The sequence below is a fragment of the Schistocerca americana genome, chromosome 1, assembly GCF_021461395.2.
Source record: "Schistocerca americana isolate TAMUIC-IGC-003095 chromosome 1, iqSchAmer2.1, whole genome shotgun sequence".
NCBI lineage: Eukaryota > Metazoa > Arthropoda > Insecta > Orthoptera > Acrididae > Schistocerca > Schistocerca americana.
Genome location: NC_060119.1, coordinates 647,166,643 through 647,193,292, shown reverse-complemented (window position 1 = coordinate 647,193,292; position 26,650 = coordinate 647,166,643). Strand labels below are relative to the sequence as shown.

General features: G+C 39.6%; 1 protein-coding gene across 1 annotated transcript in view; it reads right to left on the bottom strand.

Annotated features, from left to right (window-relative positions):
• The window catches only part of LOC124625765 (transmembrane channel-like protein 7), a 50,783-nt gene extending 31,830 nt beyond the window's left edge, over positions 1 to 18,953 (bottom strand). Inside the window, exons 1-2 of the mRNA XM_047149207.1 lie at positions 18,796 to 18,953; positions 7,016 to 7,187 (exon numbers count right to left, since the gene is read on the bottom strand). Of these exons, the coding sequence (XP_047005163.1) occupies positions 7,016 to 7,181 (166 nt within the window). The 5' untranslated portion in view covers positions 7,182 to 7,187; positions 18,796 to 18,953. The remainder of the gene's footprint in view (positions 1 to 7,015; positions 7,188 to 18,795) is intronic.
• Positions 18,954 to 26,650: the final 7,697 nt, after the last annotated feature.

Sequence of the window (26,650 nt, the reverse complement as noted above, 5' to 3'; positions counted from 1 at the left end):
TCACAACAGTGAAAAAGATGACGACAGGACCAGAATCCAAGGATTCACCAGTTTTGCCATATAGAGGACCACTAACAACTTCTACATCCAACATGCTGTAGTCGTCTCCATTAAGAACTTCTGAACGAGCGTATCACTGTTTTTACAGGAGAGGGAGCAATGCCATGAGCTCTAATGCATGTGGTACGGTGTAACAATTAGCATCACTGGCTAGTCTGATGTGAGTCACCAGCTAAAACCTAGCCATCATCAACTGTTAATTGTACCTTCCATTGAGAGTTCAGTTCTTTTCTGGCTGTACATTAGTGTTCATAATAAACATGCTTTCACTTTTTAGTGCTGTATTTCATCAATGACCCTGCTTTTGGATTTGTACTCACATGTGGCTACAATGTGACAATAGCTTCAAAAAGTATTTACTAAGAAATATATCTTTGATGTTAACAAATTTATATTTTACAGAAAGTCTTTTATTGGTATCTGCAGTCTACACCTGGTATCCTCCCCAATTCAGCCATAGTTATTATGATAGCCAAATATCAACAATGGCGACCATAATGGGAGGAGGGGGGGGGGGGGGGGGGGGGGGGCATACCCTTAGATCCCAGGGCAAGGAACAAAAATATACTGAGGTCAGATGTTTTTCTTCTGAGAACATTGTTTAAAATTTGGTATTATGCAGGTGTTTAACAGGGTCACAATTGGAACTTTTTTATGGTTACTTAAAAAGTTACCATTTGTGTTCGAAAATATTGAAAATACTCCCCTCTCCCCCCTACAAACTATTGTATGGGTGCCTTGAATGGCAGAACTAATTTATTACTACTATTGTCTCAATTCCTAATCTCATTCCCTCAGTTTTATCTAATTTCGGCTACATTCCATTACTTTGTTTTATTTTCTTAATGTACATCTTATAATCTCTTTTCAAGACCTTATCCATTCCATTCAACTGCTCCTTAGTCTGTCTCAAAATTTCTCCTTTATTTCCTTTCCTGCTTGTAATGTACAGACTGAGTAACATTAGGATAAGCTGCAACACTGTCTCACCTCTTTCTAAACTACTGCTTGGCTTTCGTGTCCTTTGACACTTGTATCTGCAGTCTGGTTTCTGTATCAGTTCTAAACAACTTTTTCACTTAACTGTATTTTATGCCTGCTTTCTTGGGAATTTAAGAGAGTTTACTCCACCCAGCAATGTCTAATGTCTTTTTCTAAATTTCTGTATGTTGTAAATGTAGGTTTGCCTTTCTTCACTCCATCTTCTAAGATAAGTTGTTGGATCAGTAATGCCTCATCTGTCCCTTCATTTCTCCTGAACCAAAATGATCGTCCTGAAGGTCAGGTTCTATTGTCTTTCAATTCCTCATTCAAGAATTTGTGTCAGTAATTTACAACAATGACTTATTAAGTAGTTTTGTAGCACCTGCCCACTTTGGGATTCGAATTATTACAGTATTCTTAAAACCAGAGGATATGTTGCCTAATTTATATTTTGCACATTATGTGGATAATTTTGGCATGGTATTTTCTCCCAAGGATTTCAATAATTCTGAGGGAATGTCATCTACTTCAAGTGAATTGCCTGACTTACAGCCAAAAGTGTTCTATCAGATTCTTCTCACAGTATTCCACCTCCAACTCATTTTCATCTATTTCTTCTTCTCTTTTCATGATATTGTTTTCAAGTTTGTACCCTTTTTATAGGTCTTCTATAAATTCCTTCCACCTTTTGGCATTCCCTTCTTTGTTTAGTATTAGTTTACCACCAGAGATCTTGATATTCATAAAGCTGTTTGTCTTTTCATCAAAGGTTACTTTAATTTTCCTAAAAATCTGTCTTTCCCATAGTCATATATGCTTGTACAACTTTGCATTCCTTCACAAATCATTCCTCCCCCTCCTCCATTTTGCAATTTCTAATGTCTCATTTTTGTAGGCATTTGCATTCCCTTATGCCTGCTTCATTTGTTGCATTTTCATATTTGCTCCTTTCGTCGATTACATTCAATATCTTGTGTACTGTCCAAGGATTTATACTGGGTCTTGTCCTTTTTGATCCTTTGCTGCCTTCGCTATTTCATCTCTCAAAACTACCAATTTGTCTTTTACTGTGTTTCTTTCCAGTGTTTCTCTCTGTTATACTCCTTTTCCTTGTTTCATTCAATCATTGTCTAATACTTACTTCGAAACACTCAAAATCTCCTTTTTCTTTCAATTTATTCAGGTGTCATTTACTTAATTTTTTACTTTCCTGTGATTTCTTCACTTTTAATCTTCAGTTCATAACTTACAAATTATGGCAGAGTCCACATCCACTGCTGGAGAGAATTTCTGCTGGAGAGAATTTGTAATGTAAAATCCGATTTCTAAATTTATGTCTTATCATTTTACAGAATACGTCTGCCTGCTTAGCTGAGTGGTAACAAGCTTGCCTACCATGCTGCGGGCCTGGGTTGGAGATTTTCTCTGCCCGTGGAGAGGGCATTGTGTTGGCCTCATCATTTCATCACCACCGACATGCAAGTCGGCCAATGTGGTGTCACCTGAAATAAGACATGCACCCGGCGGCCAAACTTCCCCACACAGGGCCTCCCAGCCACCAATGCCACACCATCATTTCGTTTCATAGAGCCTACTTGAAGTCTACTGAAGTCTCCAGAGCTTTTCCACATACACACCAACTTTTAGTGATGCTTATTTCGCGTGCCAGTATTTGTAGCTGTGAAGTTTTTTCCGTCCTGCTTGGCATGGGTAGAAATTGTTTATTTTCACTTGCTCCGTGCGTACACTGCAACACACGGAACCAAACACTCATTCCTATAAGTCCACAATAGACTGAGTTCACTAAGTGACTGGAGCACTAACAATTCCAGGATGTAGTACATTCAGCATAGCAATACACCAGTTCCATACCAGTAACCACTAGAGACTGGAAACAAACTATATCAACTTGTCTGTGTAGTGGCGCAATATGAAAAGCTACAAAGTATAGTAAGGAACGAGCTGTGCGCGAAGCCCAGGCCACAGTTTCAGTAGCATTCAGTTGCCACCAGGAACGGAACATGATGTGGCACAAATCCCAGCATAATGGCTCCCCTTACAACAGCGACCTGCAGCCATCGCTCGCAGCCCAGTACCTCTGACATGTCCATATCTGTGCTAGGTGGAAAAACCGAATTACTGCTGAATGCAAAACCCCTCCCCCCTTAAATAGTGCTTAGGGCCAGAAATGCCCCAACCAATGCTTGTGCCGACTGTGTCCAGCAAAAGGAGAGGGCAAAATTGGAATCCCTGCCAATGGCTCATGTAGCATGCCCTCCACCACCAGAATGGGAGGTGGGATTGGCCTGTTGGGAAGTGACTGTCGCACGTGACAAGGATGACAGAGTCATCCTCCATCAGCACCTCGTCCTGTGAACATACAGAGTCCCGCAATCATTCAGAGCAGTCAGCACAGGTGGTAGGGACAGTACATATGCACAGCACAGTGGGAGGGAAGGGATCCACCCCCACTGGCTCCCATCACTTGTCAGTATCTACTTCCCTTCAATGCCTTGCAGTGGAACGCAGAGTGGAGGGAAAGGAGCACGTCCAGAGGCTGGTACAGTTTTTGTATGAAACCAGTGGTGCTGCCCATCAGTGCCTGAGGAGAGTTCAGGGGTGGACCATCATGTTGTGGGTGGAGTTGACTGTGGTGACAGACCAGCTGCTCCTGGCTGACTGCCACATCAAACATTGCCCCATTGCCAACCACAAAGCCCAGGGTCCACCCAGGATTTTGGCTAAATGTGCAGGCCCACACATGGCACAATAAAACGGCGAGGTGTGTGGCTGTGGACCTGCACCGTCAATTGCCGGATGTCAAACAGGGTACATGAAAATGAAATGATCATGTTGTATTGATGGCTGAGAGGTCCCGTTCGGGGAAGTTCGGCCGTCGGGTTGCAAGTCTTATTTCAGGTTACGCCACATTGGGCGACTTGCGCATCAGTGGTGGTGATGAAAGAATGATGAGGACAACACAATACGCAGTCCACAAGCAGAGAAAATCCCCAATCCAGCTGGGAATTGAACATGGGCCCTCTGCATGGTAGGCAAACACTTTACCACTCAGCTAACCAGCTAAGCAGGCAGACAGGCACCAGTGCAAAATTTCGGCCAAGCTACATTCATCGACAGGTGTCGACTGGTATGTGGCCAGGAAGCTAGTAAGTGCACCACTTGAGTTTGCTGTCAATAAGATTCCCTCCCCCCCCCCCCCCCCCCTCCCTCGATTTGAATGTCCTGACCAACCACTTGGGTTCTGAACTCGATATAGAGGTGGAAGTCAAGTGCTCGATACCAATCTGTCTACAAAAATCCCAAAACACTGCAGCCTTAAACTGTGGGCTGTTGTCGAAAACTATTGTAGCTGTGGGTCCCTTCTATAGCAAAGGTAGTAGATAAGACCCAGAAAATGTTATAGACATCCACAATACATATGGGAAATTTGGAAGGAGGTCAACAACCTACAACCACACTGCTCCATGGAAAGGGCCAGTGAAATCTACATGTAAACCTAGGCATTGGTGATCAGGGTTGGGCCATAAGTTAAATCACTACTGGAGCAAACTGGTTATGCGCACAGGTGTAGCAGTTGTGGATAGTACACTTTTGGCATATTCCCCAATGTGCAGTGAGGAGGAGTTGCAATATGCAGGGGTGGAGTGCAGGAGGGACAACGACCCAACATTCTGCACCATCTGTAGCTAACAAAATGACTTTTTCTGTAACAAAGGCTGTGCCTGAGAGAAAAATATGTGCACCACTCTGGAGCTGAGTTCAAGCTACACCTGCCGCACTGTGGACAACACCCCATAAGGGAGTAGGTCACAGCTTGTCTCTGCTGCAATATTGCCCGCTGTAATAGGAAACTTGTCTAGAATGTGCCACTGGTTCGCGTCCAAGGCAAAATACAATGTTTCATGTCTCTCAAAATCGACATCAGGTCCACATGGCAAATGAGACAGGGCAACAGCATAAGAGTGCTGCATGACAGTTCTGTAATGGATGCCGTAAATGTAGTTGCTAAGAAACAACACCCACTGCTGAAACCGTTGCACAGTTTTGTCCGGAAGTTTTGAATGGGGACCAAACAATGACAGCAGGGCCTTGTAGTCCATAATCATATGACACTTGGTACCACAGAGGTGGACATGGAACTTCAAGACACCATAAATGGTGGCCACAGCCTCTTTTTCAATCTGTGATTAATTTCAGTGTACCGAGTTCAATATCTTAGATGCAAACGTGATAAGTTGTCCCACGTCATCAACAAATTTATGTGAGAGGACAACACCAACACCACAACCTGATGCATCTGTGATCAGTATTAGTCGTTCACCCAGTTGTAATGTCCACAAACAAGGGACCAACCTAAGACACTTTTTAAGCTGCACAAATGCCCATTGATAAGCCTCTGACCATACAAACCGAGCACCCTTTTTATGTAAGTAGTTAAGTGGGGTGTGGGGGTGGGGGGGATGAGTGGCATTTGGAATATACTTGATGCAATAATGCACTCTGCCCAGAAAAGATGGCAGTTCTTTTAAGATTCTTAAGCACCATCAAATTAATAATGGTGGTCTAATGGTCTTGTGTGGGTGTAAGCTCATCTTTACTTACTATGTGGCCCAATTACCAGACTATGTTGGAAGAAACTACACTTGGCGAGACAACAACGTAGGTCACTGGATTGCAGTCACTCAAACAACAGTCATAAACTGTGCAAGTGCAGCTCCTGCATGTCCTCTGTTAACTAACAAATCATCCAAATAATTGACACAATTAGGGATGCCTTGAATCAGCTGTTCTATACACCTCTGAAAATTTGCAGCAGCACCAGTGACATCAAATGGCAATATTTTATATCTGTGCATGCTGAATGGTGTGTTAATCACTTTAAACTGTTTTGTGGGCTCATCGGCAGGTAACTGGAAATATACATCAGTGGGATCAACTTTTGAAAAATACTGACCTCCAGCCAATTTAGCTAACAAATACTCTTGCCTATGGATTGGGCACAAATCAAAATTTGCGTAGGCATCAGTGGTATACTTAAAATCACCACAGCTCCAAAGTGACTCATTAGGTTTTTGTACGATAACCACAGGTGTCACTCACTAGCTAGACAAGACTGGAGAGATAACGCCTAGATTCTGAAATATGTCTGGTTGCCTTAATTTGTTTGTGTATGGTGAATTGTATCAGAGAGGCTCTGCAGAACTTAGGCAGTGGTGAATGCTTCAAAGAGATAAGTGCTTGAAAATTCATAGCACAATCTACAGTAGGCATACACATTAAGTTCCAAAAATGGAATCGCATAGAAATTGCATTCGCCTGATCCTGAATTTGGTGAGAGAGAAATCTCATACTAATTCTGAATATAAATGAACAAGTTTTATTAAAAGGAGGTCTCTTCATTTGCTATCCAAAAAACTTTTTGCAAACTTAACCATTTAATTACTATGTAACAGGATTTATTAAAAAGCAAGTCTCATTTTGTGTGTGCTATTATTTATGAAAAGTATTCCACGTAAGCTCTGTGCTGTCCCCAGAGTGTAACCGCTGTACTTGGCATCATAACATGCAAAGTAATCGAAGGCGGCAAAGAATCTTCTGTGTGAACCTTCAGGTCAAGGAATATCAACAACCAGAAGATTATAATAATAACATATATATTGATGTACAGAAACTCTTCCCATTCCCCACCTCCACTCCCCACCCTGAAGTTCAAATGAGTTGTAACCCTGTGAAGGAAGAGACAGCCACACAATGCAAGCAATTTTCTCTCATATACATGTCATCTGTTTAAGAGTTTGTTACTGGTTGCTCCATATCATCCTTTCCATTGGCTGCATCCAATTTCACATGATGACACACAGCCAACATCTGTTCTTTTGAACACAAGTGCAGCACACCAATAGCCCTTAGTAAACTTTAGTCCTAATACATTTTAAAAATATTAAAATACCTGCACGGGACTGTTTGCTTGGAAGTAGTGTGGCAATGTGTGATGGATCACGCTGTAGTGCTTCAAGGTCCACATCAGCTGGATAACTTTCTTGATAAAATTCAGAGCCCGCTTCCTCCCAGCCCTGCCCACGAGACACACGTTTTTTGCGTTCACCGCCTGACATCTCTACCTGAAAATAAAATTAAAACAGTTAAAGAAATGAATATTTTATTAGTCATTATTGGAATTTACATGAAATTAAGATAAAAGGAAAACATACACTCTCATTAAATGAAATTTACAAGTGCCACAACAACGAAAGCGCAGTCTGTGACGTAGTTCATACCTATATTTGCACTGTCAATGAGCATTACAAACAACTTACAAATTCTTAGTAACACTTCCCATCATCCAGTCACATACTGTTTAATGTGTGAAATGCACTGTAATAGCCTGCTAACAACATGAAAAGCTTAGCACTCATACTTACAATGACAGGTATATAAACATACAGAGGTGGAGGGGAGGGGAGGGGAGGGGAGGGGAGGGGAGGGAGAGAGAGATGCCAGAACCATAGAAATTTTTAAAATGGCCAATTGTTTCAAAAGAGATAATGCTACCGTACACACAGAGCAACTCACACCTACTCAGGATTCTTTGTCATTTGGCATATTTTTAGCTCTGGTAGAAAAATGCTAAGTTGCACCATGGCTCGGAGTCTATGTTAAACTGTAGGTTTCATTATAACTGGCTAGTAAATCAGTTCGGAGGTCTGAGGAAGGCAACAGCATACCACCTCCAATAGGATAACGCCCAGTAAAGCACTGTGATGTTCAGATCAATCTTTGTGTTGATGACAGCTTTACTTATCTTCAATAGTAATTCATTGCTGGTTTGTACACAAATATGTACAGTTTCCTGCTTCCCTGAAGTTTGAAATCAGAGGTACAGTGATTAAAAAAGCTTGTAACTACACATGAAAACTCCGCTTTATTCCATGTTTTCCCTACAGAAACAGGGTGCTAAATCTTAGTCCTCTACGTTTAACATATTAATTCCTGTATTTACATGATGCTAATAGATGTAACATATCAACTCTCATTATGACTTTCAAGCTCTGTAAGCAAAAGAGAAGTTCCTCCAACATTCTGATGCATTACTGTCAGCTTACCCACATAAGTTTCTTTTGCACGTGGAACCTTGTTTAGCTTAACTTCATTCAAAACACCCTGTATGAATGAGGTATTTAGCATAAAAACAACCCACCTTCTACTTCCATAATCACAGGAATTTTACCATTGGTACCTTTGTCCCTAATCCCCACCCCATTCCCTCCTTATACAGGGTGTTACAAAAAGGTACGGCCAAACTTTCAGGAAACATTCCTCACACACAAATAAAGAAAAGATGTTATGTGGACATGTGTCCGGAAATGCTTAATTTCCATGTTAGAGCTCATTTTAGTTTCGTCAGTATGTTCTTCCACCTACGCTCAATGGAGCACATTATCATGATTTCACACGAGATACTCTACCTGTGCTACTAGAACACGTGCCTTTACGACACAACATGTGGTTCATGCACGATGGAGCTCCTGCACATTTCAGTCGAAGTGTTAGTACGCTTCTCAACAAAAGATTCGGTAACCGATGGATTGGTAGAGGCGGACCAATTCCGTGGCCTCCACGCTCTCCTGACCTCAACCCTCTTGACTTTCATTTATGGGGGCACTTGAAAGCTCTTGTCTACGCAACCCCGGTACCAAATGTAGAGACTCTTCGTGCTCGTATTGAGGACGGCTGTGATACCATACGCCATTCTCCAGGGCTGCATCAGCGCATCAGGGATTCCATGCGACGGAGGGTGGATGCGTGTATCCTCGCTAACGGAAGACATTTTGAACATTTCCTGTTACAATGTGTTTGAAGTCACGCTGGTACGTTCTGTTGTTGTGTGTATCCATTCCATGATTAATGTGATTTTAAGAGAAGTAATAAAATGTGCTCTAACATGGAAAGTAAGCAATTCCGGACATATGTCCACATAACATATATTCTTTCTTTGTGTGTGAGGAATGTTTCCTGAAAGTTTGGCCGTACTTTTTTGTAACACCCTGTATTTTCAGCTATCAATTCCACTAATGTACCTTTCCTCCCCTGTTTAAATGTAGGACATGTCTTGTGTAACCCACTATTAAAACAACAGCTACTGGCAAAGTCAATACCAATCAAGACAGCTCCTGGTTAACATGACTGATGGCTTTGTCCATCCAGGGTTGCAACTGCAGAACTTCAGTGAAATCTGTGGTGTTACATATAACTCTGGAAGAGTGTTGTGTTGCCCTATGTCTATCTAGCCGACAAATGATACTCTTCGTCTTTAAGTGATATAGTGATTCAGTAGCTGCGAGCATGGAACTCTGTGTGTGTGTGTGTGTGTGTGTGTGTGTGTGTGTGTGTGTTTTCATGTAAAAATTGTATGAAAGGCTGTCACCCATTTTCAAGGTGTAGTGGCAATTACAATAACTCCACAAGATGAAGTACCTGCATGGGCATTTGTGTACTCTCAATGCAGCGTCATTCCAGGGCAAGCCCAGAGTAAACACCTGCAGTGTAATAATACTGGGAGAGACACATACATAAACAGAAGAAGCATAGTCAATTCTAATTCATGTAACAAACTGTCAAACTGATGTATATAGTCTTATGTGATGTTCCCTATGCGGCAAAGTTGTGTTTCGAAGAAGTTATTACACTTAATGAAATAATATACAGAGACTGTTACAAAAAAAACCTCTTCATGTTTATTCCCGACAGTTCCATACCTGTCAAAGATTTCAATTCCTGCATACTCAAGACTGCAGTTTGACAGATCTGCACCAACACAGCTGGAATACAGTTTTATTTCAGGCACAGAAAGTCAAAAAACTCAAATAATCTCTCTCTCTCTCTCTCTCTCTCTCACACACACACACCGTGTAAATAAGGGACATCACAAATAAAAAATGATTAGAAACACAGCTATTGAAACAGTGCTTGAATAAAGCAGTCAATCCTGTGAATGGATACCAGGAAATAGTCATTTCAACATGAGCAACAAAGCAACCAAGATTAGGGTTTTCTATTTGCTGGGCCCTACACCAATAATTGTGCTACATGTGCTAGTAGCTGATGAGGTGATTAATATATGCACACCAAAACTACTGTGTGCTAGAGGGCAATATCATCAGTGAAGGAATCCAGATACTAAGGACAGAGTCTTTTACAGAGGAGGATTAATAGCACTTCATTTTAGCTAACTGGATGGAAGGAGGTGCACCACTGGTAGGCTGTTGACTTCATTTGACTGAAGCTTTTTATCCCTTACATCCAGCTACTAACTTTCATTTTGCATGACCTAGTGCCTCTACAGAGAGATCACTACTGTTTGTGTAAAGCTCAGAGTCCCTCAGTATGACTCAAGACATCCACTATATCATTTTTGTGTACTGTCACCTGTATTATTACACAGAACAATGAAATCCTCCCCTAACATTTTTGAGCGGAGAAGTGAGTTCTAGAAAGGCCGGACATCTTTTGTTACTGGATTCATGTATTACCTGGCTTGAAGTATACTCAAAGACTCTTGAGAAGCGATTAATTTCATAGTGTAAATGGGCCTTAATCTACTTCAGTGTCCACGGAGTGTATGGGACTAAAGATGGTTGACGGTGAATTCATTCAGAGAGTGCTCCTTGACAACATGACCTGGGAAACAACACACAGCAGCTATAATTCATGTACATTACATTACAGTTGCAGTTAATATTTTAAAAAGTTATAAAATAATAATTTAAATAGTCCTATGTCATCTCAATTAAAACTTATTAAGAATCTATCAGTATCTTAACAGGCAGAGTAGTCGTTGACACGACACTGGCCCCCACTCCCTTTTCCCTCTTTGTAACAGCTGAGGTTTGGTGTACAGTAAGTTCCCCAAGGTTGTGCTTTGTACAGATTCCATGAGATTTATAAAAGCAGGCTCCACAGTTGGTAGGAACCATTAGCATGGTCTAGGTGCAGCATATTTCAGCACTCATTAATATCTGTTTAGATTTTGAATAAAAATAATCTGCAATGGTGGCTGAAGAATTTCAATACAATGAGTCATCCACATTCTGGCAATGCTCTTATCAAAGAGGACAAAGGAGCATATAGATATTCAGGATGAGGGTGAGAGTGGAGGAACTGTCATTCAATGGAACAGAAGACAAAGGTGATGATTTTGAAGACATGAAGGCATTAAGGAGTCAAATATTAGGTGATGATGAATGGGGGGCACTCAGAAGGGTGGTCATCACCACTGTTTCAAGGTGTCAGCATGCCAATCTCGAGCATGCGCGTGTGTGTGTGTGTGTGTGTGTGTGTGTGTGTGTGTGTGTGTGTGTGTGTGTGTGTGTGTTGAAATCCTCTTAACAATTGTAAAAACTGCCTTCCTGTTACCCTTAATTATGACACTTAAAATTGATTAATAAAAATGCTAAACTGCCCGAATGAGCTACAGATTCAGAGCATGCTGCCCCCTTTTCTGAACACCAGAAACAAGGTCTGAAGTTTCACACAATTTCAAAACCCATGTTGACAGTGGCTAGGATGGTGGGCAGATCTCCAGCCAAACTGGGGTGTTGCCCTTATGTCAATATATAAAACACACACCTGAAAAATCTGAGACCGAAATTGGTAAACTACAAACTCGCCGAGTGCTGGACTTCCCACTAGACGCTGAGTGGTGGACTTCCCACTGGGGGAGGAAATAGGGTGTTATTGGACAGTGCCCTATTCACAGTCTGGTGAGCAGCACTTCCTTCCATCGGTGTGACTCATATGAAGTCCACCATGTCAGTATGATTGATTTGATTGACTGTAGTTTGTTGTTTACAAACTTCCAGCCATTCCATTTACCATGATTCTTCTGCCAGATAGTGAGATGACAGCACACTGAAGTACATCACCATCCTTACATGCTTCTTTGTCTGCTTTGTTGACTGTTTCACTTCCTGCGTTCGACGTGTCTTGGTATCTAGCGAAAGACCACTTCCTTACCCTGGTGTTGCATCTGCTGGAGGTGTCATGCATGATCTGAATCATCTTCTCTTCTGGCTACATTTGGTGTACTGCTTGTAACACACTGAGCAAGTCAGAACAGACAAGAAACTTTGCACTGTTATGCTTTTGTATCTGCTCCAGTGCCTCAAGGACGCCATGCCATAATTTGTAAACTGTTCCGGAAGATGTTCTCAGAAAGCCCTAACAGGGAAAACAGATAAACAACTGACTGCATTCCCTTGCTGGAATCCATTGACATAAATAATTTTCACCAACATGATAGTGAAAGCATCTCTCCCTGAAAAAGGACTGAATAAAAAATGGTGGACATCCATGCTTCCAGATACATGAAGCTGGTGAAGGATGTTGTATCTCCAAGTGGCATCATACAATTTTTCCTGGTTAAAAAGAAGAGTGATAGTTCCTGCAAGGTAGGAAGGTAGATAGGTTGGGTTGGTTGGTTGGTGGCAGTAGTGGTGGTGGTGGTGGTGGTGGTGGTGGTGGTGGTGGCGGCGGCAGTAGTGGTGAGATAGACACTATCACACACTATCTGAGTGGGGACTACCCAATGTAAAGTTGCTTTTACAAGGCTGCAAAGGCTTACATTAGAATGGGACTGTAATATATTGCTCTCCAGTACGAGTCAAGTATTTTATTGCTGTGCTAACTCAGGGCATTTACTTGTAGAATTAACTTGAATCACTGGTTCACAAGTTTTTCAAATGAAGGCTTCCACAAGGCAAGGGAAGAGAATCAACTGAACAATCGTCAGATACATGTGTGAAACTGTTTACATTTAAAGCTCACTGGTAACCAGGTACGAAAGGAATATTCCATAGGGGTCATTCCACACCAAGTGGTCTAAAACTGAAAAAAGTTCCCACCATCATGGTCTCCAATTTTCGTCAAATTTTAACTGTAGCTTTAGTCAAGTGTTGAAGTAAGTTTCCCAAGATTTCAGGCCTCTAGCTGCAATAGCTGCTGATCTAGACCCCCTTGTCTGAAGTGTACTTAGTCCGTGTGCATGCAACATAAAAAAAATGTCATATTTGGAGTCTAATAAAATCGAAACTAATTCATAAGAATGGTTAGTAAGATGCGACCCTGTACAGTTTTTTTTGCTGATTCCAACGAAATTATGTATAACATTACTCATGCAAACCCCGGTCAAATAACTCGACTCAAAGTATACTTCAAAATTTGTCGTGACACAACGCGACAAATTTTGACCAATATTAAGACTGCAATGATTTCCTTGCAGTTGAAGATATGGACTTGAACTTTTGGCCAAGCTTCATGCTTGTGCTAGACATAATGCAGCCGGATTTGCAATGATCCAGGCCATATGGTCGCCCTGCAGTATCTCTTCAAATTAGGCAGTGTCAGCACAAACGGTAAAATTTACCAAAGTTTCAAGCCAATTACTAAAAAATAGTTGGCCTGAATCTGCTTGTGAATAGTATCACCTAAAAGAGAAACTCTTGCTCTACAAGACTGACATTTGTTTTTTTTGCAACGCGACCATTAAGTACTCATTAACTCACATCAAAGTTGTTATATTTTGTATGCGCGATGCACTAATTTTTCTTCATTTCTAGGAATTTGAATCTTAATAGTCGCTTAGAATTACTGATATAATTGGATATTTCATTCGTGTTTTATTCAGTGATTGGCCAGTGAGAGATGTCAGAAGTTAATGAAGAAGAAGAATCGTTGGCCCCCTGTTCAATTGGAAAAGATGCTGCTGCATCGAAGTGCCATGTTATCTTCTATGCTAAGAAGACTGGATTCAAAGCGTTTAGTGATTTCACAGAATGTGACCAGAAATTGCTTGTTTCGCGTTCAGAAGCCAAACTTGACGAAAATTCCATCATTTGCTTCCACCATGAAGCCCTCTTCCTACATGAATATCAAGCGATGCAAAAGAAATGTTGCAATCCATTCAAGAAGAGGAATCACAATGTAAAAGCTGGACTTAGACTGCTTGATAATGAAACAGCTGCCAAACTTTGCCTGTTAAAGAAAAAAGAAGTGATTGATATAAAACCTGGTCAGAAGCTTTGCCCTCGCTGCATGTCGGCACTGAACCAAAAGCTAGAAGATTCATCATCACTATCAACCCAATCTGAACAAGATTTCACAACGGATGAAACTGAACCAGCCATCAACAAAAGTTTATCATTTATTGGTGCTTCACCATTGAAAAGAAGACAACTAAGTAAAAGAGATAAGCAAAGCTATGCAAAAAGAAAGATCTTGGATGCACAAAGTTTAATTGGGAATCAAATTGCTGCTGCTGTAGGAATCAATTACGATGAACAGCCAAGTTCAAGTAAAAGTCGCCCATGCAATAATTGTGCAGATCTTGATAATCTTATAGAAGAGTTGAAAGAAAAATGTAAAGTGTCAAATCGTAGGACAAAAGTTCAAATATTGACCTTGGTTCCAAGAAGCTGGACAATTAAAGATACGACAACAGCATTTAATGTATCAGAAAGAATGGTAAAGCAAGCGAGAAAACTGAAGAATGAGCAAGGTGTTCTAGCTTTTCCAGCAAATCGGCAAGGAAGGAAGCTTTCAGATGAAGTTGTTCAGAAAGTACATGACTTTTTTCAAGATGACGAATTCAGCAGACTTTGTCCAGGGAAGAAAGACTGTGTGCCTGTGAGAATTTCAGGAACAAAGGTGTACAAGCAAAAGCGGTTGTTGCTTTGCAATTTGAAGGAAATGTACGTGTCTTATCAGAAGCAAAATGGACCAGAAATTGGCTTCTCAAAGTTTTGCGAGCTTAGACCAAAATGGTGTGTTACAGTTGGCTCTGCTGGAATGCACTCAGTTTGTGTCTGTACAATACACCAAAATGTCAAGCTTATGCTCACTGGTGCATCAATCAATGAAGACTACAAGGAAATTCTTAGCAAAGCTGTTTGCAGCTTGGAAAACAAGGATTGTATGCTTCATCGTTGTGAAAACTGCCCTGGTCCAGAAGGTGTAGAAGCAGTTATTGCAACATATTTTGAAGATAATGACCCTGAAGAACTGATTGAGTACAAACAATGGATTCATACCGACAGGGATACTTTAGAAACAAAGCAGCTTTCAACAGAAGAGTATGTTGAAGATATTGCAGCAAAAATTTGGAACCTGTCTTGTCATCACTACATTGCCAAGCATCAAAGCCAGCACCTGAAAGCTCTCAAAACTGATTTGAAAGAAGGCGAATTCATAATACTAATGGATTTTGCTGAAAACTATTCATTTATTGTTCAAGATGCAGTGCAAGGCTTTCACTGGGAAAACAGTCAAGCAACAGTTCATCCATTTGTAGTCTACTACTGTGAAAACGAAGAGGTGCAATGTGTGAATCTTTGTGTTATTAGTGACTGCCTTCGACACGATACGATTACTGTCCATGTTTACATTGGAAAAGTAATCAATTACCTGAAGATGCAATTTTCCAAAATAAGCCACATCCACTACTTCAGTGATGGTTCAGCTGCACAATATAAGAATTTCAAGAATTTTCTCAACTTATGCTATCACAAAGAAGATTTTGAAATAACAGCAGGATGGAATTTCTTTGGAACAAGCCATGGAAAGTCGCCTTGTGATGGCATTGGAGGCACAACAAAACGGTTGGCAGCAAGAGCAAGTTTGCAACGTCCATATGAAAACCAGATTCTAACACCCAAAGATCTTTTCAACTTCTGCAATGATAATATCAATGGAATCAAATTCTTTTTCATCAGCAAAGAGGAAGTTGAAGAAGAAAAAGCTTCTCAAGAAGAAAGATTCCTGCAAGGGCACACTCTAGCTGGCACAAGAGAAAACCACCATTTTTTGCCCATTGATATGACGACAATTAAGGTCAGTAGAGTTTCTAATGATGCGACATCTTTTTTGGCCAAAATTAGTGCTGCTGAAGTAGTAGTTCAAGTCATGGATCTTCAGCCTGGGCAGTATGTTGCTTGCATTTATGAAAAGAAATGGTGGATTGGAAACATCGTTGAAATCTCAGTCGAACAGAAAGATGCTTTCATAAGCTTTATGCATCCTCATGGTCCTGCAAGTTCATTTTATTGGCCCTTAAGACGTGATACTTGCTGGATTCCAGAACAACTTATCATTGGTGTTATTCCAGCTCCATCAGTGACATCATCTGGTCGGCAATACAGTTTTCCTGAAAGCATTCTCTTGCAAATCAACGATGCTTCCAGAATGATGAAGTAACTGAGGAAGACAGGCTTGGGAACCTGCATAAAGAAACCCACAATCAGGCTTGGGATCCTGTGGTAAAGACACCCTGTAATCAGGCTTGGGAACCTGCAGTAAAGATACCCACCCGTGGCTGTTACTGCATGGCTATCGGGCGTGGCCCCTATGGCGATGGGGATGCTGGTTTTATTGTGATAACCAGTAATGGCTCAGCCATCATGGACCAACGCAGGGCACTGCGCACACAAAATATAAGATACTTTGACCTGAGTAAATAAGCACTTAATGGAAGCGTTGCAAAAGAAAAATATATCCATCTCGTAGAGCAAGAGTTTCTCTTTCAGATGATACTATTCACAATTAAATCCAGGCTGACTATTTTGTAGTAATGGGCTTTGAACTTTGGTAAATAAAGCCATTTGCGCTGACACTGCCAAATTTGAAGAGATTTTGCAAGGCGACTATAAAGCCTGGGTAGTTGGAAATCCAGCTGTATTATGTCCAGCACAAAGATAAGACTTGGTAAAAAGTTCAAGTCCATATCTTTATCTGCAAGGAAATTATTGCAGTCTGAATATTGGTCAAAATTTGTCGCATTAAGTCACGACAGAATTAGGGGTACACTTTGAGTCGACTTGTTTGACCGGATTTTGCATCAGTAATCTTATAATTAATTTCGTTTGAATCAGCACAAAAAACTGTACAGGGTCTCATCTTACTAACCATTCTTATGAATTGGTTTCAATTTTATGAGACCCCAAAAATGGCATTTTGTCTGATGTCGCGCGCATGCGAACTTACTACCCTTCAGACAAGGGGGTGTAGATCAGCAAGTATTGCAGCTAGAGGCTTGAAATCTTGAGAAACTTAATTTAGCACTTGACTAGTGCTACAGATAAAATTTGAAGAAAATTGGAGACATGATGGTGGGAAGGTTTAGACCACTTGGCATGGAATGACCCATAGCTTATAAGTGGACTTCAGTCAAAGTAACCAGAAGATCACAACACAAAGGAAGAGCTTATGTCTCTTAGATGCCGATGCCATAAGAGAGTGTGTATTTGGAGCTTACAGGTACTCAGTGGCAGATGCTATAAGAGAAAAAGCACAAGTATGGGTTGGGGGAAAGGAAATCAGCTCTCATTTTCAAAGGACTTACGAAAACGAAGGTAAATCAAAGTCTGGATGGCTGTAGACGGATTTGAGCTTCCAGCCTCCCAAATGCATGTCCAGTATGCCAACTACTGTGCCACCTGACAGTAGAAGGCAGAGGAAGAGACTATTACTTTTTTACTAATCAGCATGCCACACAATACTGCAAAACTATTTATTATAGTAATATTGTGTACCTCTGCACTTAATCAGACTGCCTCAACTATCAGGTGCTCCAACGGCCACTTAATCATTACAGCTACAGCTTCTGAAATTATCCTACATTGCTGCAATAACAACTCATTCATATCAACAAAATTTGAACTTCAGTCCCAATTATGGAACCTAAGTAAATACAACGCAAAAAAATCAGACTGTATGATTTGTCACAACAAGGCTACAGTAAAGCTGCATATGCAACACCCTTGAATTTTTGAGTATGATGCAGACAAATCAGGCTTCACTACCACCCAATATGTTATCACAACCAGATTTCCTGCTTTCACATTTGTTGGTTTCGTCACCTCAACCAAAACTATTACTTTCCAACCTAACACAGACGTCGGGCTGAGCTGCAGACCAGTCTGTAACCGTAATCAACATATTTTTGTGTGGGAAGGAGGACAATACACAACTATAGCTCAGCCTACATAAACTATATTCATATATACAATACAGTAATTTGCCTTGGCACATATTTTTGGGGAGAAAAACCTAAACACTGTCACGCACTACCTAGCCTTTATTAACAGAGCATAATAATCAAGTCCTCAAATACCAAGAATCTGCAAAGTAACATATGTTCTGTATGAAACTTATATAAAAATATGTTCAATTACAAATTGTCAAACCTAACTGATACAATTCAAAGTATATGCAGCACGTTGTTAAATTTCATAACTGCCAGGGTAAAATAAGTTTTTTAACACTAATATGCAGTGGCATTTTTTTTTTTAAATCTTGTTACTACAGGGAGAGACTTACGTAAACAATGTCACACATATATGCTGTCATCCATCCTTGGTATTTTATATTCATACTGTACCTTCATTGATCAAAGGTATTAATAATATAGTGGTTAATGAAAATATATAGCTTTTACACTCTATGTAGATGAAATACATTTGACGAATTGTGTTCATAAATTTAATTTACTTAACAGTTACCTAGCGGAAACAATTATACAATATATTCTTCGGGTTTCACTGTAACGTTATTTTAAGAAACAGTCACATAAAAATTAACAGCAAATGCTATGGATTTAAATAAACTACAGCCTACGAATATCTAATTCCACGCACGGTATTTTTTATTCCGAAACTACAACTACAGATAACGATTCTTTACCTCAAAATTTGTCACTGGAATGACTGCATAAAAAGGAGCTAATGGTTAAAGCGATCGGTCCAAACAGACTCATGTGGTGAGATGACATCCTTCCATCAAACAAAAAATACATGCACCCCAAACAACACACAGATTCCATAGCTGTCAAAACTAATGGGCGTTTACCGAGTCCAAAGAAGATACACGGAAGATAATAGAAAAAGCATGCCTACATATTTTCGAGTGGTAGAATTAAGAATAGTCATAGATTGCTCTGTAAGTGTTTATATTATACAGTGTGAGATTATAATAGGCTTATATATGTGAAATTGTGCGTAATTAATACAACAATGTACAGAGTCATAACGTATCTTTTGTGCTTATTTATAATAAAAGTAGAAACGAACCATTTATTTATTTTAGAGTCCAAGTAGGCTAGATTCCAGCCTGTACAGATACAAAGTTACGTGTGTAAACCAAATGCCATTCTGGATGTGTAGCCATGAGGAAGACCTAAATTACGGAAGAAAAATAGAAAAAATTAGAGGCATTTACAACTGAAAACCGAAATCACGCCAGCGACTTATGAAAGAGGTTTATTTTTAACGGTAAAATCAATTTTAAAATTTTCGGATCTGATGGAAGACACACAGTTCCAACAAATGATTCCAGTCATATAGGTTGGAGATGGGTCTGTGCTTGAATGCATGTCTTCAATCGAAGTCGGAAATCTGCTTTTTCCTCGCAGAAATAACAGAAATTCAGGGCCAATTGCATAAATCTCACTGACTGGAGATCAAATTTGACATCATATCTGAAAGTGAGCAATGTTCAGAACTCAGCTCTACCACAATGTAGCTCTACTGTAAACTTGGATCCCCGAAGCAGGTTCAGAGCTCAGACACACACACACACACACACACACACATATATATATATATATATATATATATATATATATATATATATATATATATCAGAGGTTCAAATTTGACCTGAGGTAGCACGTAACATGCTTCGCAACACGGCTAAAATCAGCTGTCGGCACGATTATTGCGCTTCAACCGCAGACCTTTATCGTCGTAGACACGCAGTATTTATCATTGAGCATGTAAACAGAAAAAGGATCGATCGCCAAATTTCTCGCAATACGAGAATGATCTGCTGCTGGAAATTGTGCTAAACTAGTGTAAAGATATAATTGTTTGATAAAAAGATAAAGTCACTTCAATTCTCTCATAAGGCTGATTCCTTATGGACACCTCTGCAAGCTGTTGCTGTGTCTACTTTAAACACATCACCAACTACTATTTGATAGGTTCGTGTGGCGTAAAATCTTGAGATTAACAGCAACATGCACATTGCAGTCAGTGGTTGGATTCTTTTGTCCGATTTCATTAGATAGTCTCTGAGCCTTAGTTCCAACTGCTCTACAATACTTTTCTCCAAACTAAACTTAATATTAAATGATAAAAATATTATGAATTTAATTTCAGTTTTTATATTTCTGGCTGAATAAATTTGGTTTATGAAAAATAGATTTTTGCTTAAATAATAAAACCAATCATTTAACTCCACGGCCGGGTTCACCCTTTCACAGAACGTGTGGGGAGCTCATTAGGTCTCGTCATCGTCGTCCTCTGTGCACACATCTGAATGCTCAGATATTTGTAAAGTAAACGAAAGGGAACCATGTAATAGACACATCTTAGGGTCACTGCACACGGAATTTTGCCCAACAATGGTCCAGTACGTTCAGAAAACGGTCAATACGGTATAGTATGATTTCAATGGCACAGTAATGTTGTTATAATTGTCTTTACGACCAATCATATACAGAAAGTAGTAACAAATGGAAAAAATAAATAACTGAGATGGTTTCGAACATGTGATCTTCTGCACTTCAGTACACAACGCAACTTCTGAGCCACCGAAATGAATGAAACAAAATTACGTGGTTAATACGCTGTTCCGGAAGAACAATGACACAACTGCAAAATTCACCAAATCGAGATTATTGCACCAGTCGTCTCGGAAAAGGTAACGCATCCAGTGAAAGATCGTCAGAACTGTAGTTATACATGGTGCCGCTAGAGGGTAGTTGCGTCTTTGAGGAAATATCGATTGTTGCGACATGGGTTGGGAAGAACATTGTCGTAATTGTCAGTTGCGTGTTTCAGTTTGGTGAGTGTAGTAACGCATCCAGTGAAATAACGACAGAAGTTATGAATACTGCGGACTGAGAATCGTTTCTACTAAAATCGTTGGTGAAATAAAGACGTAAGTGTAAATTGTGTCTTGTTTTCCCAATATTTGAATAACTTATGCGTTGTATCTGTTCATAGCGTTATTGTTTCCTCAACTTTTAAATAACTCTTTTGTCATAACTGTTCTTCGCGTCATTGTTGATGTGAACAAAATGGCTTTTTAATACATGAAGGTCAATTTCATTTCCATTTTATAGGGGTAAAAATGAGCGACCGAGCAAAGATTATGCGACTTGCTTTTCAAGGGCTAGCGGAGGATAACAAAGGGACAAGGGAAATAAACTGTTCCATAATAAGTGAATTACAAGCACGGCTGAGCAGTATAGAGCAACAACAATTAAGCCCACACTGTGAAATAACAGACAAGCAAGTGAGCAAGGTGGAGCCACAGGTATCATTATCAAAACATAAATCCAAGGTAACACAATTGCCAGAAGCTTCAAATGTGTAAGTGGTTGAAAGGGCAAGCGCGACAAAATCAGTTCTGAAAAGGATGCCAGTAACATCCCCTTTGCCGAGCAGCACTTCCGATAGCAGTTCAGATTTGTCCTCTGACTCAAGCGACAATTATCATCCATCAAGCAGCAATGAATCGTCTAAATTAAGTGAAAAATCAGTCGTCCATAAGGAAAAATCTCCCATTAAAAGGCCCAAAAAAAGAATTTGAAGGTTTAGCAAATCGGACAGAGTAAAAGCCAAAACATTGAGAAACAGTGGGAAAAGTTAACGTACGAGTAATAACGCGAATTCTTTACAGACAAATGGAAAAACTGATAGAAGCCGACCTTGGGGAAGATCAGTTTGGATTCCGTAGAAATATGGGAACACGTGAGGCAATATTGACCCTATGAATTATCTTAGAAGTTAGATTAAGAAAAGGCAAACCTACATTTCTAGCATTTGTAGACTTAGAGAAAGCTTTTGACAATGTTGACTGGAATACTCTCTTTCAAATACTGAAGGTGGCATGGGTAAAATACAGGGAGCGAAAGACTATTTACAATTTGTACAGAAACCAGATGGCAGTTATAAGAGTCGAGGGACATGAAAGGGAAGCAGTGGTTGGGAAGGGAGTGAGACAGGGTTGTAGCCTCTCCCAGATGTTATTCAATCTGTATGTTGAGCAAGCAGTGAAGGAGACAAAAGAAAAATTCGGAGTAGATATTAAAATCCATGGAGAGGAACTAAAAACTTTAAGGTTCGCCGATGACATTGTAATTCTGTCAGAGACAGCAGAGTACTTGGATGAACAGTTGAACGGAATGGATGGTGTCTTGAAAGGAGGATATAAGATGAACATCAACAAAAGCAAAACAAGGATAATGGAATGTAGTCGAATTAAGTCAGGTGATGCTGAGGGAATAAGATTTGGAAATGAGACACTTAAAGTAGTAAAGGAGTTTTGCTATTTGGGGAGCAAAATAACTGAAGATGGTCGAAGTAGAGAGGATATAAAATGTAGACTGGCAATGGCGAGGAAAGCATTTCTGAAGAAGAGAAATTTGTTAACATCAAGTATAGATTTAAGTGTCAGGAAGTCGTTACTGAAAGTATTTGTATGGAGTGTAGCTATGTATGAAAGTGAAACATGGACGATAAATAGATTGGACAAGAAGAGAATAGAAGCTTTCGAAATGTGGCGCTACAGAAGAATGCTGAAGATTAGATGGATAGATCACATAACTAATGAGGAGGTATTCAATAGGATTGGGGAGAAGAGGGGTTTGTGGCACAACTTGACCAGAAGAAGGAATTGGTTGGTAGGACATGTTCTGAGGCATCAAGGTATCACCAATTTAGTATTGGAGGGCAGCATGGAGGGTAAAAATCGTAGAGGGAGACCAAGAGATGAATACACTAAGCAGCTTCAGAAGGATGTAGGCTGCAGTACGTACTGAGAGATGAAGAAGCTTGCACAGGATATAGTAGCATGGACAGCTGCATCAAACCAGTATCTGGACTGAAGACCACAACAACAACAACGAGTAAAATTGTCAAGGCTCGAAAAATGCTCCGTATACTGATAAACGTATCCTCTCTTGTACAAAGAAAGTAACAGAACACTATAGATGTCAGCTGTTCACAAATTACTGAGCACTGGGATCGTTACAAAGACAACGGGATTTTCTAAATACATGCATTTAAACGCTCGTTCTCAAATATCGTCGCATTACTGCCCAAGAACCTAGAAAGCCGAATTGCATTTTCTACTTGGTGAAAGATAAGCAGAAGATTCGTGTGTGCAAAACATTTCTGATAAACGCTTTGGGAATAACTGAAAGGAAAATCCGTACTGTTATCAATGCGAAAAGGACTGGAACTGGGATGGCACCTGTGGACACAAGGGGACAACATGGAAAAACACCATAAGACTGATCCAGAAATCTTGAGTCAGTTAGGATTAACATAAACTCAATTCCCCATACTGAGAATCACTATGTAAGAAGTGACACAACAAGAGTATTCATCGATGGTGGCTTATCTGTCGCAGAAATGCACGGAAATTATTCTTCAGAGTGATCCTCCGCTAACCTGGCAGCTGCAAATTATGACGCCTACGCGCATATATTCAATACCGAATTTAACATTGGATTTTTTGTTCCAAAGAAGGGTCAATGCGACCAATGTGAAGCTTACAAAAACGCTACAGATGATTACAAGGCAAAGCTGCAAGAAGCATTTCAAGAACATCAGGAAGAAAAAGAATTGAGCCACATAGAAAAAAATCTTGGATAAGGAATTGGCTCAAAATAAGAAGATACAACTAGCTGTTTGTGATTTACACGCTGTCTTCTGGTATCAACGGGAAAAACATCTGCCTTTTTTTACAAGTCGAGGCTCAACTGTTACAATTTCACAGTAAGTGTCCATACATACCATTTTTCACTACTATTATTACTCTTGAAGTCTGTTCTACTTATTTTTGTTGTTTGTTGCAGGTCACTGAGATTGGAAATGACAAAACTACATTTTTTCCCACGAAGGCACTGGAAACAGAGGTGTGGTAGAAACAGCAACTTATGTCTTACAATATCTTGAAGAATTATCCAAGAACCTTCCTGGAATGGAAGTCGTATTTTACCCCGAGAATTTAAGAGGGCAACAGAAGAGCAACTAAGTACCGTAAACTCAGTCTATGATTTGCAGAAATCATGTAACAAAATGTTTCTATTGTAAAATCATATTGATTAAAATGTTCATTCTCCTCTATTTCAGATACATGATTGCAATGTATTTGTATGCAGCACAAATGCTGGATATTCAGTCCATTATGCACAAGAATTTGACTTGTGGTCGCACCCAGAACGAGGGAGTCGCAGTTCATTGAGAGAGCAGTTAAGAGTGCTAAGAGGTCAGGGCCAATTTATGTACCCAATCAGTATATATCAGCCATCCGAAATGCAAAAAAGAAGGGAAATGTGCTACATCTTAGAGAAATGGGTTTTTCAGATTTCAATGACATTGAAGCTTTGCTTGATGAGATGGCTCTTTACATGGCAAAGGACGTTGAAAGGAGTATTTTCAAAGTGTCCGAAATTAAATTATTTCGATGTGAAAAGGGAAGTGATGTGTTTCAGTATAAGAACAGTTGAAAACAGTCGAGTGGGGACAAGTTGAGTTCAAAGGGAGAAAGAGGCGTTTAACAGGGAATGTAGATGGGAGTAATTTGGATCTGAAAACTGCTTATACTGCAAAAATGACCCTCCAAGGAAACAAAATTCAAGATTTAAACAATTTGGTTTACAGCAATATCATTCCTAAATATTACAAGGCCTTCTACTATTCTCTTTCCACATAAATGTAATTTGTTGCTTTTATGTCATTTGGAAGCCCTTTATTTCACTTAGTATATTATTTTATGTCGGTAATAAGATGCAAATAATAAAAATGATAATAAAACAATGAAACTGCAAGAGTGAACAAAAAATCATGGTTTAGAGATATATTTCTTTTTTCCTCACACACCTTCTTTAGTCATATTTGTTAAATTTCGATAACAATGCCGAAAGAACAATGACACATTTACTTAAAGGGCTGCAAGGGTGTGAATGGGATGCTGTTTGCAGGAAATAATTTTTGAATTTTGTAGAGATTACTTAGTGTAGTGTCAGAGTTAGGTCAACTTTCAATTCCATAGATAATTTTACTGTTGTCTTATGAAGTTTTTTTAAAAAATGTCGTTTGGTCTTCTGCCTCTCCTGTAAACTATGCATTTTGACAGTTATGTCACTGTTCTTCTGGAATGGCGAATATATCTCAAAATACTTGCTTATGTTCTACTTCTCAATTCATGCCGAATTGTCATAGCAGTTTACAGACATGTTTGGTAGCTAAAAACTTAATACAAATGGCAAAGTTACTGCTACTTGAACCCAAAGAGAACATGCATAAGTGACGCTGAATCGTTATTGGCTGCTGTCAAATTCCCACGCTTAACTCTTCGCTGCAAATATTTAGAATTTTACTTTCTTTCTCTGCTGCTAAGTGTCTGTGAAACATCTTTTACTAGTCGTCTCCCAAGACTTGTTATGAGACTGATCATTAAGTATACAGTAACCATTAGTTTCCTTAACCTAACCTTCCAGATCGAAACACAGTATTCTGAGCATCAGTAACGTGGAAATGGCGTAGTCACATATTTACTTGCCATTTTTTGTGTTAATAACAACTTTTTTATTACTTCAGTTGGTGTCTGTAAAAACAAAAGCGATGAATCGTAGTGCTACTACACATAAACTGACGATTAGAGCTGAACCTGACTTTGAAACGCAAATTTTCGTCAGTCAAATATGATCCGCCTTCACGGTGATATAATCTAAGATTAAAGTTTATGCAACACAGATTTCCAGGTTGAGCTTGATTTAAGGTCATTTTCTGTCTTAAGTCTAGTTTACGTGATGATATTGGGTTGCGCCACTTGTTGGGTGGAATGAGTTGCACGCAAATGGCTTTATATTTGACTGTAGACATGGCGAAACCAGTGCACACTTCAGTTTCGTCTTTTTGTGGGTCCCTGAGTCGTGTCTGAAACGGAAGTTTTGACAGGTGCACATCGCACGAGATGTGATGGAGTTAAAAGTTTGTTGCATGGAATCGGTGCATAAGAAAAAAATAAGAACGTGTTTCGATTCGTAACTGGATGAAGAAAAGACGTCACCTCGGTTGCTCAGCATCCTTGCTGAAATAATTTATAACAGAAGATCTTTTAATTATCTTAGAATGCCACCAGAATTGTTCACGTTTCTTCTAAATATAGTTAATTATGTGATAAGGAATAAAATTACTGTAATGAATGCAGTACTGTCGCCAGAACTGAAATTATATATCACATTGCATGCATCAATCAAGATCACTTGGCATGCTATAAGATATGGTTTTAGTTGGTGATGATGCTATTTCATTAACACTAATAATTATTAACATTAACAGTGATAATTATTAACGTTAGCAACAATAATTATTCGAAGTAGGCCGCATTAAGAAGAGAATGGTTTGCAAACTACTCTCTTGAAGACACATCTGTACAGTGGCAATATTTCAAAATTCTAACATATGTGAATGGAGAGCACTGCACCGATGTTTTAAATAGATGAATATTGAATAATGAA